General features: G+C 42.1%; 1 protein-coding gene across 1 annotated transcript in view; it reads left to right on the plus strand.

The window, feature by feature from the left end:
* The window catches only part of LOC119648162 (sensory neuron membrane protein 2), a 208,885-nt gene that overhangs the window by 172,782 nt on the left and 23,234 nt on the right, over positions 1 to 12,869 (plus strand). The window contains 1 exon segment of the mRNA XM_038049738.1: positions 4,623 to 4,741. Coding sequence (XP_037905666.1) covers positions 4,623 to 4,741 — 119 coding nt within the window.

Below are 12,869 nucleotides of genomic sequence, written 5' to 3' on the forward strand. Positions count from 1 at the left end.
AATTTTTCACCATATATTTATTAATATCTTGAGCGTGCACAGTATTTTTTTCAACCCGATAGCATAGTGCATTAGTGAAGTACGGAGCAATTTATACACCTATCTCCAAAAAAAGGTGATTTCCTGCTGACACGCTAGAGGGCGCTGCGATCATCTTAAGGGGGTCATCCAGTGTGAAGGCCGTTTTTTTGGCTTTATTTAGAATTTTTTTCTGAAGAACTGGAGAAAGATACAAATACGAATTTTTCACCATAGATTTATTAATATCTTGAGTGTACATAGTAATTTGTCCAGACCAGTCACATAGTTCGTTATTGAAATACAGAGCAATTTATACACCCATATCCAAAAAAAGATGTTTTTCTGCTGCCACGCTAGAGGGCGCTGCGATCATCTTAGAGAGAAAAAGTAAACGGCATTTTAACGTACAGACTTAACTACAGCCCGCGAACTAGGATTATTAAAAAATATTAAAAACTAAATTTTTGGTGGCATGTTAAACTTTTTTTTAAATTTTGGTGTTTTTTACGGCTTCTTCAATGAATAAAAAAAAACTACTGAATGAATCGCAATTATCCTAGTTTGCGGACCGTAGAAATAAGTTCTGAATAAGTCGTGAAAATTTCAAAGAATTTCGTTGAAAAGATTTTGGGCTATGGTGGCAGCCGATTTTCAATATGCGGTTTCGAAAAAACGCATTTAAAAAGTAGAACGTGAGTTTTAGCCATAAAACCTTAACTGACCATTAATCTGCTATACCTAGTCCACAACCCTTAGGTTTCTTGACGAAACACATGTACGGCCTTGGCTTCAAGTCTTGTCCTTTTAGCGAAGTCATTCAGACCGATAAATACAAGCATGTGACTTATCACGTGTTTATCACTATAATTTCCGAACGACTCCGAATATCAAAAAATCTCTTTGCCCATATATTCTACACTATATCTAGATACAATTGGTCCAACAAAAAAAAATTCGATTCCACGGATCCGAAACACGGAATGACCCCCTCAAAACTTTTCTTCTTGAGCTGTTGCTGCTGGCGAAAGGTTTCAAAAGTGATTCTGGTGCTTTTATCTAGCATCACACATTGCTCACTGTTTGCTTAATTTGTCTGATATATCGACCAGTGAATTGCCAATCCAATAAATGCGAAGGTGAACGCAACATGGTTCCTTGTCTATTCACAGTCACTTGAAATAAATGTCCCCCAAAAATATTGAGTCAAACTTCCATCATGCTTGCTATCTGATCACGAATTGAAAGGGTCTCACTGTTCTCGCTCAAATAGGTGCATCACAAATCTATCATTTACCCAACGAAATGCCACATTTATGGTTAACATCTGCCCGCACATACTCGTATCCGTAATGGTAGGGATGGGATCGTTTTGGAGACTACAGTCCCTTATACGTCATTCACCAAACTTCAAACCAGAACCTGAAATTCAAAAGTAGGGAATATTGCATCAAGTTGAACGGACGCAAAGCCAAGAATAAAAAAAGAAACAAATATTGGCATTTCAGTTGGGGTTTAAGAATATGCTCAAAATCTATTATGCTTGCTTAAAATGCGACTAAAAGGGATAAAAATTTGTTGGCTAGTAACCTCCGCCATTCAAAACTTTACTACTAACAAGACGCCTAGAATAGGAACTAATCTAACGGCTTAGACAAAAGTGAACTTTGATCGATTACTGAAATGTGACTACGCTTCTCATCACCGCTATGGAGGCTCCTCAAAATGCTCGCTTTCTCCAATTCAAGCGAGAATTCCAACGACATTCTGGACCTAAGCGAAGTAGGGTCTCACCCTTTTTCCGTGATTGGTAGCCAAGTGGTAACAGACCCGAATTCCGTGTCGAGTTTTTTTCTGGCAGCTACAGCGATGCGCTCGAAGTTGGTTTTTGACCGACTCAGACTTCTGACTGAGAATTCCGGTCTAGGTTAAGGAGCATCACAATTATACAATGCTATGCACTCCGATATAAGGGAGCAGGCTGCTTTGCTTGACGTTTGTGGAGTTCTGCAACTTCCATGGCCTCGTCATTGGTGGCGCTTTGTTCGAGCACATAGCTTGCCATAAGGACAATTGGATTTCAACTGGGGGACACCGTACGAGCGATCCGATTGGCAACTTTGCGATCAGCAGTAGATTTAAGAGTTGTCTCCTGGATGTACGTAATAAGAGAGGCACTAACGTCGGCCTCGAAAGGGAACCCTATCTGATGGTCACTTACATTCGCTTGCATGTTGGGTTCGCCACTTCTCGCAGGCTTGGAAAACTGCGATCCCCCAAGTTCAACACCAACCATTTGTATGATTCAACTGTCGTTTGACAGTGGGAGAGCTATGTCCCTAATTGGATACACTGAGCAACCTGCCTGAAAATGTCGATTTGCACTGGGCCAGTATTAAAAATTTCCATTATGGAAGGCGTCATTTGCATTGCGGGTTACGGCATGCAGTGGAACTCACTGTCCCAAGATGGCCCACTAGTGGGTTTTCCCAAGAAAACTTGGCGTAGAACAGTAGAGGAAGGGTGCCGGCTTCTCGAATGAATTGAAGTGTAGTTCAGCGAATCGTTAACTATGGCGCGAAAGCATAATTCACGGGCTATATCCTCGTCGTAATATTCATTGATACTCCTCCAACTAGTACAATCCAATATTTAGCAAGAGCCATCCACTACTCCATGAGATGCAAATTACATCTACTGAATTTAGACGTTGTGTTCGATTACTTTCATTTAATTGTTGCACGCTAGTCAACTTGTAGTCATCTTCTTCTTTAGCCCTTATCTCATTTAGTAGCAGGATCGGCTCGTCTAGTTCGGATTCTTTAGTCATGGACTTGTTACAGGTAGAATCGATAAGTTTTTAAACCACCATCTATCAAATCAAGCCATCGATAATTCGGCCGCCATTTTCTACACGATGGGTGCAACTTCTCATCATTAACGCCTGTCTTCATTTCGGATATGATTATGGCTTGTAAAGCAACTGATCCAAATAAATATCTTCATCCTCATTACCGCAAAGTGCGTGCATTGTATTAACTAATCGACCAGGTCGATAGGGCGACAAGGCGAATAAGGCCGCGTCAGATAAAAAAAGACGCTAGTTTAGTAGCACAATTTCATCCAAGTTGCGTTGATACGTGAAATAGTTTTATTTTGCAGTTCACAATTGGCTGAGGTCAACGATCCGAAGTCCTTAGGTGGCTCAGTACTTTGAAGGTTGCTATCCCTGATGTGTGGATCTTGTTCTTGGTTCCATTCCACCTTCCTTCAACGCTATGAGAACGTGAGACAAAATATACCTTGTTCAAGAATGATTTTGCATCTTCAGTGTCTAAGTTGAATGATATGAAAAACTAATTCGTTCCACACTTTCGGATATACAGATTCTTCAAGGAAATCTATGGAGCCGTTTTGCCAAGCTGTATCCCACATAGTCCTTCCACGCAAGGTAAAATTGTATCGAGGCAAATAGCTTTCTCTCTTTTAGAAGACACGCGCAAACGCAAACCCCACCCAGATTTGGATACAGAGATACAGAGTTGTGGTGTTTGGGTTTTTGGTTTCAGTGCAAAAATGTTACATTTTACGTCTTCAATAGCATTCCCGCAGTTTTTATTGTAGTTTATACATATAAAATGTGTGATGCACACTAAAGAAAAAATTGATCGAATGATATTAAATTCGGTTAATCTGATATATATAGTTCAAGAAGCAAGTTGACTACGGTTGTCGGCACAATCCGATCATATACGAATAGTGTGTCGCAGAGTCAATCCTTTTCAAAATAGGGTATAGAAGTTCCACACCAGAGAACGTTTCATTCCTTTTGTAGACCAGTAAACTCGTAAATTTTATATATATCATTTGGAAAGTTGAATTAAACAACAATTTGCAAATTTAGCACCCAAAATATAGAAGTATAGCCGTTTCTTCCAACTTCGCGCAGAATGATATTTATAGGCCCTATATCTGAAGCTATTTTCATACATTGTATAACATTTTAAAAGTTCCACAAAAGGTTTTATCCTGTGGCTTTAAAAAAACAAACCATAGTAAAAACAGTTCTGCGTTATAAGGCAATCAATAAATCCTGCTCCTGCAACCTAAACTCACTACCTGCCTGGCAATTCTAAGCAGTAACTTATTATCGGAGACGTACTAATTACTTGCATAAATAGATATTCAATATAATTACCAAAATATATAATATCAAAGTTAGTTACGCTAAAATTAATGATTCAGGTCAATAAAAAAGCCAAACAAAAAACAGACAAAATTAGGAAGCACCTGTGAAACTAATAAAGAATCTACTGCTAATTAAGATACATTCCGTACCTATCATTTTTCTTGAATGGTCTGCCTAGAAAATATTAAAGTCATTAAAGATCATTAATCACGAAATATTCTCATCTTGACAAAGGTAAAATAACCATTGCACTATTTCACTGTTTTAGCAGTAGAGGGAAAGCAGATGAGTTTGCACAAAAGGCTGGGACATCATCTCATGACTCACCTCAAATGGCTAGACCTTCTGTATCTAATGTTCTCATGCTTTATTTGTATTCACGTCAAAAATAATTTTTTTTTTCTAATTGTTACAGATGCCCCAGTCATACTGACGCTACCTCATATGTTGGGAGCCGCGCAAGAGTATAGGAAACTGGTTAAAGGATTGGAGCCGAATCTAAAAAAACATGAAACATTCATCGAGGTGCAACATGTAAGTAATTGACTCATCATTCATTGTTCTGATGTGTAGAGTTTCAGCTATACATCTGGTTCTTAGCTATGCATGCAATCTTAAGACAATGTCTCACGTTCCAAACTGCAGAAGTATGCATGTGTGGCGTTATATTCTGACTTGAATAAAGAATTGGCGGATGTTATCTGGAAAAAATATTAAATGAATTTATGCGATGTGCATACATATCAAAATATACACACGGATGGTGTGGGGATAAAATCCTAGAAATATCGAATAAGCGATTAATTCCAACATGTTCAGTTGATCAATGTGATTCACGGGGATTCACATCTTCGCCAAACCTCCCGTTCGCTATTACCTTTAATTTCATTTCTATCGGTAAGAATGCAACGTATATGGATACAAGATACCGTGAAGAAAATAATTTCTATTCGCTCCTATTTTTGAGTTATTATCGTTATCCATACACCTTAAGATATTTCTAATTTCTGAAAGTTCGAACTGGCAACAATCACCACGACACTCTAGAGACATAACCAACTACTAACTACCCCATCAAAACAGGAATTTAGGGAAACCCCACTTACAGAGGATCATCGCAGTTCTCGCGTAATTAATCCAACTCTCTTCTCGAGGGCGCGAGGCTACGACCGGAAAAATCCCGTAAAACCTGAAATATGTAAGTATAACGATTTTCGACACCATTTTTTTCACTTTTTTGACGTTTTCGTCGGTGTTTGACATGAATGGACGTCCGGAACAAGACAAATCCTTTTTACAACATTTGCAACGCATTTTCATTAGCAACATAAAATTTCAAACAAACAAAACCCTACTAGACGCGCTTGAAATAAAAAGTCCCGGTCTTTTTAAGGTTTTGTGCAAAACAAAACCTTATTAAAATCAGTTTACTGTCTGTCTGTCTTCTTTTTTCAGGAAGAAGGAAATCTTCAAAAGACACTGGTTTGGACACACTAGCGTGTGGGATTTTACCCACTAAAATCACCCCCGACTCCCTCCCTGTCCCGCGGAACCACCATAAAGTATTACATCACGGGGCGGAGTCAGCTCATTCTTGCTTAGTCACCTTTCTTCTATACGCGGCGCACGCGACCACACTTTTCTCCTCTCCTCTGCCTTTCGCAGTTTAGTTTGGATAGATGCGATCATGGAGTTGACCGCATCCCAATTGAGAGATTGGCTTCGCATTGTATATATTCGCCTTCTCATCTGCCAAGATGTCAATCGGCATCATTCCAGAGATGACGAATGCTGCGTCATCTAAGACAGTCCTGAAGGCAGAGCATACCCTCTGGGCTGTCCTCCTGCAGACTGCACTCAGTTTGTTAGTGTTAACTGAGATCCGCAACGCGTCCTTCCAAACTGGGGTCGCATAGAGCATGATTGAGGACACCACCCTGGCTATAAGCAACCTAGAGGTATTCCGTGGCCCTCCCACGTTCGGCATCATCCTCGCCGGGGCCATACATACATCTGTCTGTCTATTTGTCCGTCTGTCTTTTTTTTTCCGATGGAAGGTGGAAAGCTTCAAAAGCTACCGCAGGCTCCTGCCACACGGTTATTTGGGACTCTTACCCACTAAAACTACCTCCTTCTCTTTCCACTCTCCCAGCGGGACTCCCATTTCGTATTACGTCGCGAGGCTGGATCAGAATTTTTTCTGCGCTCATGTTAATATTCGTGTTCCTCTCGCGTTCATTCTTTCGGATGACTTCTTCCTGCCCAAGCTTCTTTCCTGCTGCAATCACTTTTTCGACTTCGGTCCATATCCCCTTGGCTTTCACCATAAGTTCTATGATATTTTCGGGTGTAAAGTGCTCCCCGGTTGTAGCTTCTAATGTATCCCTTTGGGCTTCGAATCTGGGGCAATGAAAAAAGACGTGTTCTGCGTCCTCTGCAATATTTGGGCACTTTGGGCAATATGGCGAATCATCTAATCGATACAGATATGCTCGACAGCCTCCGTGTCCGCTCAAGAATTGAGTTAGGTCGAAACCTACTTCGCCGTGGGTCGCTCAATCCATTTTCTGATATCCCATATGATTTCGTGAGTCCAGCGGTCTTTTCCTGACTCGTCCCACTTCTCTTTCCATTTCGCGACAGTTTCAGGGGATTCTCCGGTGAGGTATGCTCGATCGTAAAGTCGGTGTATTTATTTCGCCAGAATCTCAATCGGAACCATTCCTGCTATCACGCAAGCTGCTTCGTTAGTTCTGTAAGCGCAACATGTTCTGAGTACACTTATGCGATACGCAACTCCAATCTTTCTCTTATTTGGTATATTTTCCAGTGCATCTGTCCATACTGGGGCTGCATACAGTAGGATCGAACTGACCACCCTCGAAATAAGGAGTCGACGGCTCGGCCTTGGCCCACCTATATTTGGTAGCATTCTCACAACCAGCGCTCTGATGTTATATGCTTTGGTTGCTGCACCCTCCACATGCAATCTGAAATTTAACCTCTGGTCAATCATTACACCTAAGTACTTAAGTGCAGGCTTGGAATGAATTGTTTGCCTTCCAACTTTGATCTTCATGGAAGTGCACTTTCTCCGCTTGGTAATAAGTACTACTTCCGTCTTATGCTCTGCAAGCTATAGACCTGCATTCTCTAACCAGGATTTAATCTCATAGACTGCTCCATTTGCATAAAGCTCGATCTCTTCGAGAAGGCGTGCAACAACCGTCACAATAACATCGTCTGCGAAACCAATGGAGGCCACACTAGTAGGAAGGTCTAACGTCAGTACCCCGTTATACATAATAATCCACAAGAGTGGCCCTAGGACAGACCCTTATGGAACTCCGCAGGTCGTTTGGTATGATTTCCTTCCTTCATCCGCAGGTCGTTTGGTATGATTTCCTTCCTTCATCTGATTCGCAGCACAGAATCCTATCGATCAGGAAGTCGGCTACGATACGCACCAGGTACTTCGCCACGCCTAAGTTGATTAGGGATTCAAGTATTTTGCTCCATCTAGCGGAATTGAAGGCATTCTTCACATCAAGTGTAATCATTGCACAACATTTGCCCTCGTCAAGTGCGGTCTTAGCTGTGTTACCTACTAGGACAAGTGCATCTGTTGCAGACCTCCCCTTTCGAAAACCGAACTGATTTTCGAAGAGACCGCCATCCTTTTCGGCAATTCGAATTAATCTGTTATAGATTACTCGTTCGAACAGTTTGCCAGTATTATTTAGAAGGCATATCGGCCTGTAGGACGAAGCTTCACCCAAAGGTTTGTTTGGCTTGGGGACTAGAATTAATTTCTTTGCTTTTTCCATTGTGTAGGAAATGCTCCTTCTTTAAGGCATGTGGTGAACGCCTCGGCAAACATATTTGGAACTATTTTGACTGCTGCCTCGAGCGCTTTATTGGGGATGCTATCTAAGCCAGATGCTTTATTTCCAACAATTTTATCCGCAGCTTCGAGGACCTCCTTTTCGCTTACCATGGGAACTTCGACGGTATCTACCTCGACAGTGGGAAGGTTAGCGGTACTCACATTCTGTGGGAAAAGATCCGTTACTATTTCATCAAGCAGAGTAGGGGAAGAGATCGGTGGGGAGCGTTTGCCTTTAACTTTTGATATTATGGCTTTATAAGCGCCACCCCAGGGGTTCGTGTTAGCTTCATTACACAGTCGCTTTGTCTGTCTGTCTGTCTGTATGTCTGTCCGTCACACGCATTTTTCTCGGAGATGGTTATAGCGATTGACACCAAATTTGATAGAAAGGTGGAAAAGGTGTGAACGCTCACGCATACAGTGAGTTACGTCCTTTTACGTTGAATTTAAGGGGGGTCCCCATACATGCAAAAGGGGGGTGTACATTTTTTTTTCATCGAATATAGTCATATGCGGTATCAAATGAAAGGTCTCGATTATTACTTTCCGAAGCTGGTCTTGGTTTTGACATTTTTTGGAAAGGTGGGGAGTGCGAGGGGTTGAAAGTGATAATTTCTTTAACGAGGCCATTCTCAGAAACTACCCAACCAAAAAATTTGAAAAAAAATCTGCAGGCTGCCACTATATGGTGCCTAGGCTCCGAAATACCTTCCATATCGATATCTCCTCAAATAAAGTAAATCAAAGTATAATTCTGTAATTTTTCGCAATTGGATGCAAAACCCTTCTTAAGTTCATACTACACCACGAAATTCTGCAGTAATGTAGGCTATTATATGGAGCATGATCTTACCAAGTTTGGAGGAAATCGCACTATTACTAACAAAGTTATAATACGTCAAAGTTGTTGCTTCTTTGAAAATTCACGACTATGAATGTCAATATCACCCGAAAGTGGATAGTCTCACATAATACCATATATGCATATATTACGTGCTACGTCTTAAGAAATACACAAAACCCGACTTGTTTTATCATAAAGTACATACACATTTCATAAAAGGAATATATACTCCACGTGATCCAATTCTTCAGTTCGAGTGAGTGATGTCAACTTGATTCTTCTTAGCTCCATTAGTTTTGCGCACAAATTCGTACCATAATATGATCAACAATATAGGAAGAAGAAAGAAGGAAGGAATCCTATAATTCCACTACCTAACTTAATCTTCTAATCTTAATCCTACTGATCTGTTACACAGGGAGAACCTACCACTCACCGGCCAGCTGGTTCTTGACCAGAAAGACAGTCTTAGAGGAACTGGATTATTGCGACTGCTAGTGAAGGTCGTTGCCAAATTAAAGGCACCTCTGTCATCTCGTCACCCTAAACCAGTGGTTAAGACCCCTAGGGACCTCGAAATCTACACCAAAGTTCTGGTGAGGGCCGATGCCAACCCAATGCCGCTGAAGCCACCATACGGGAGCCTTAATGAGGTACTGGAGCCTGTAAAGCACGTTTTTATTTCTGTTGCCAATTTGTTGGCTTTGCTTTTCCTATAGTTCCTAGGGGTCAAAAGCCTAACTAGATTGAGAAAACAAATTTGCCACTAAAGCAGACCAGCTGGCGAGGGGTACAAAGTACGTCTGGCAAGGGAAGTTCTATAATGTCGTAAAATAGCGATGCATTGACCATTCTGGTCCCAACTAAAACCAAGGGCTTTTGGTAAGGAAGCAATGCGTAGCCATAAAAGAAAACGCTGTAGAATCGGTTGGAAATAAGGGATACCCAGACATTGATTCAGTAACAGGTGATGTGACAGTATCAAAAGATTACGATCGAGGTGACGGCGAAGAGCAGTAAACCCCATACTATAAGAAGGTTGGTCAAGATTATAAAACCTTGCTGAAATCGGTTCACTATCTGCCGGTCTGCTTTTCGGCCTTTTTATAGCTAGTGGTGGAAATTTCAGAAAGACACTCCTATGCTCGGTGTGGTAATTTTACCCGGAAATATCACTCCACTTTTTCCTTCCCGGTGGAATAGTCACAAAGCATTACTTCGCAAAGGCGATCGCGTTTTAAGCAAACAAAGCTGAAGGCTTGATCCCGCTCTTCGCCCCCTCTTTGCGCATTTAGCTTTTCTGATTCCACCTTATGCCCACCGGATTTCCTCCGACTTCATCATTTCCCCAGAGATTCTCTGTAGGTTTAAGCTAACTTTGAAAGAGTCCAAGCTCCACTTCACTGTCTGGCTCGATCTCTTTCAGCGAAATTCTGAATAGCAAAACATACTATGCACTGGGTCCTTAGGTGTGCAAGCACATTGAAAGCAATAGGAAGAACTAACCAAACCGAATCGGTACAGGAACTTCCAATAACCACCACGTCCCGGTGGTAGTTAATTTCGCCGTGTTGTCGCTAAATTCACTCCTCAATACAGAGAATCAATATGTTGGGTAACCAAGTCATGCTATCGTTGCTTATTCTATTTCAGTGACTCTCGCTTGCCGCTCTTTGTTATTCTGTATCCTTTGAGGTTTTCATTCATTCTACTTCATTACTTACTGCATTCACTTACCATAATGTTAATCGGGACCATTCCCACAATAACACACAAATCCTTAACGCCATTGAAATGTACAGTAATATCTTTAGATAGTCTGGACAGCTGAGTGGTTAGGGCACAAAGCTGTCGTACGAAAGGTCGCGGTTCGAATCTCACTAGTGGCAGTAGAATTAGTATCGTGATTTGACGCCGGATATCACTCAACTCAGCTGTGAATGAGTACCTGAGTCAAATCAGGGTAATAATCTCGAGCGGCGCAATTCTGTCCACATTGCTCCTACACGGTACTACAATCCTTTAGTGTACCGTTACGGTCTTGAATGAAATGCTCTAACATATTTCAAGGCCCTGATCCAATATGGATTGTTGCGCCAACGATTATTATTATTAATATTTTTAGGTTGTTTAGCGATGAAGATCTTAACCAGATCATCCGCGACACTGACTATCTAGCCTCCATCACACGAGAAAGATGAGGATCTCAGTGTATATTATGTTTCCCTGGAGGAGATCCAACACTGAGGGCTGTAGTATTCCAGCTGGCTCAATTGAACACATTTTGAAATCTATCATTTCCACGGCGCAGCATTTATTGGGAAGTTTCAAAACCACGTTTGTGGCTTCGATCGTTGGTTGAGCTTGATGAAAACCAAGCCCTTTATTCTATAATAATAAGGAAAACTCTATTATGAATGTTTCTCTTAATTACTACTTGCTCCAATGCCGAAGTCCAGACAAGAGCTGCATAAGGAAGGGCGAACTGCTCTCCAGAGATAATACCGAAGCGTTGCCTTGGGCTACCTCTATTCAGCCACATTTTTGCCAACAGTGTTGTAACTCCAGGGGCGTTTGTTTCTAAACTCTCAAGAAGTAGCTTGAAGCTTAGTTTTTGATGATAAGTGAGGATGGCTCAGTGGTTAGAGCGTCAGGCTATCGCAGCGAAAAGTCGTCGGTTCTAATTTCACTGTTGCCAGAGGAGTTTGTTGAATGTCCGGCATCAGTCGACTCAGCTGTGGATGAGTACCTGAGTCAAATCAGGATAATAATCACGGGTGAGCGCAATGACGGTCTTGAATGAAGTGCTCTAACACACTTCAAGGCCCATATTCATTTGGATTGTCACGCAAGGTTTATTTTCCGAGTTATCACAATCTCGGCAGATGCCGGATTTTACCTAATACTAGCACTAAGTGCCAAGCATTTAGGCTCGGACGATCCTACCTACTTAAAAACTAAAGGGGCGCTGGTGGTGGTGGCCGGTGGTAGGTCAGTGGGAGAATCCGTCGAGTACTCCCCGCAACATCAAGCACGTATGCAGAATGGTGTACTTCTGCATGGTTTGAACCAGACTGTGCGAAAGTCCCAGGACATCAAGGGAAACCGTCAGGGATTTAGGTACAATACCTGTAGCTGACAATATTATGGGAACTACAACCACCCGCTCGAGACGCCAAATTTCTTTGATTTCCCGAGCCAATGGCTCATAGTTCACCTTCTTCTCCACGTATTTCCGTTCAATGTTGCTATTATGGGGGATAGCAACATCAATGATATACGCAGAGCGACCCGTCTTGTCAACTAACAGTACGTCAGGCTTGTTGTGTGTGGTATGGTGATCAGTCAGAACTTGCCGGTCCCAATACATGCTGTAAGTAGAACTATCAAGTACTGCTTGCGGCTCATATCGGTAAACCGGACATGTTCCCGTGATCAGCCCATGCTCATATGCAAGGTTTTGATGGATAACCTTACATACAGCATTATACCTGGTGATGTATTGCACCGGTGCCATAACAGTACAGCCAGAAATGAGATGGTCCAACGTCTCTAACGCCGAACCACACATTCTGCACTGGTCGTTCTCCACCCGTTCTTTCATGATGAGCTTTTTATAAGCTCGGGTGGCGACCACGCCATCCTGAATGGCACACATAAACCCCTCCGTCTCAGCAAAGAGCTCCCCAGCACACAGTCATCTGTTCGACAAATGCAAATCGACAAATGGCTGCCAAAGACAATTCACGTGTTTACCGTGCATTGCCTTCGACTTCCATTCATCGATCCGCTCCTGGTCCGACTTCACCCCACTCAGAGGATTGAAAGATCGATCCTTCAAGTTAAGTGGAGTCAGTCCACAGTCTGCCCTACAGACAGCCGCATGGAACGGACTCGCCTGCTCTTTGCTGTTTTCCAGATCAGTCTTC

This window comes from Hermetia illucens, chromosome 2 (assembly GCF_905115235.1).
Source record: "Hermetia illucens chromosome 2, iHerIll2.2.curated.20191125, whole genome shotgun sequence".
Taxonomy (NCBI): Eukaryota; Metazoa; Arthropoda; class Insecta; order Diptera; family Stratiomyidae; genus Hermetia; species Hermetia illucens.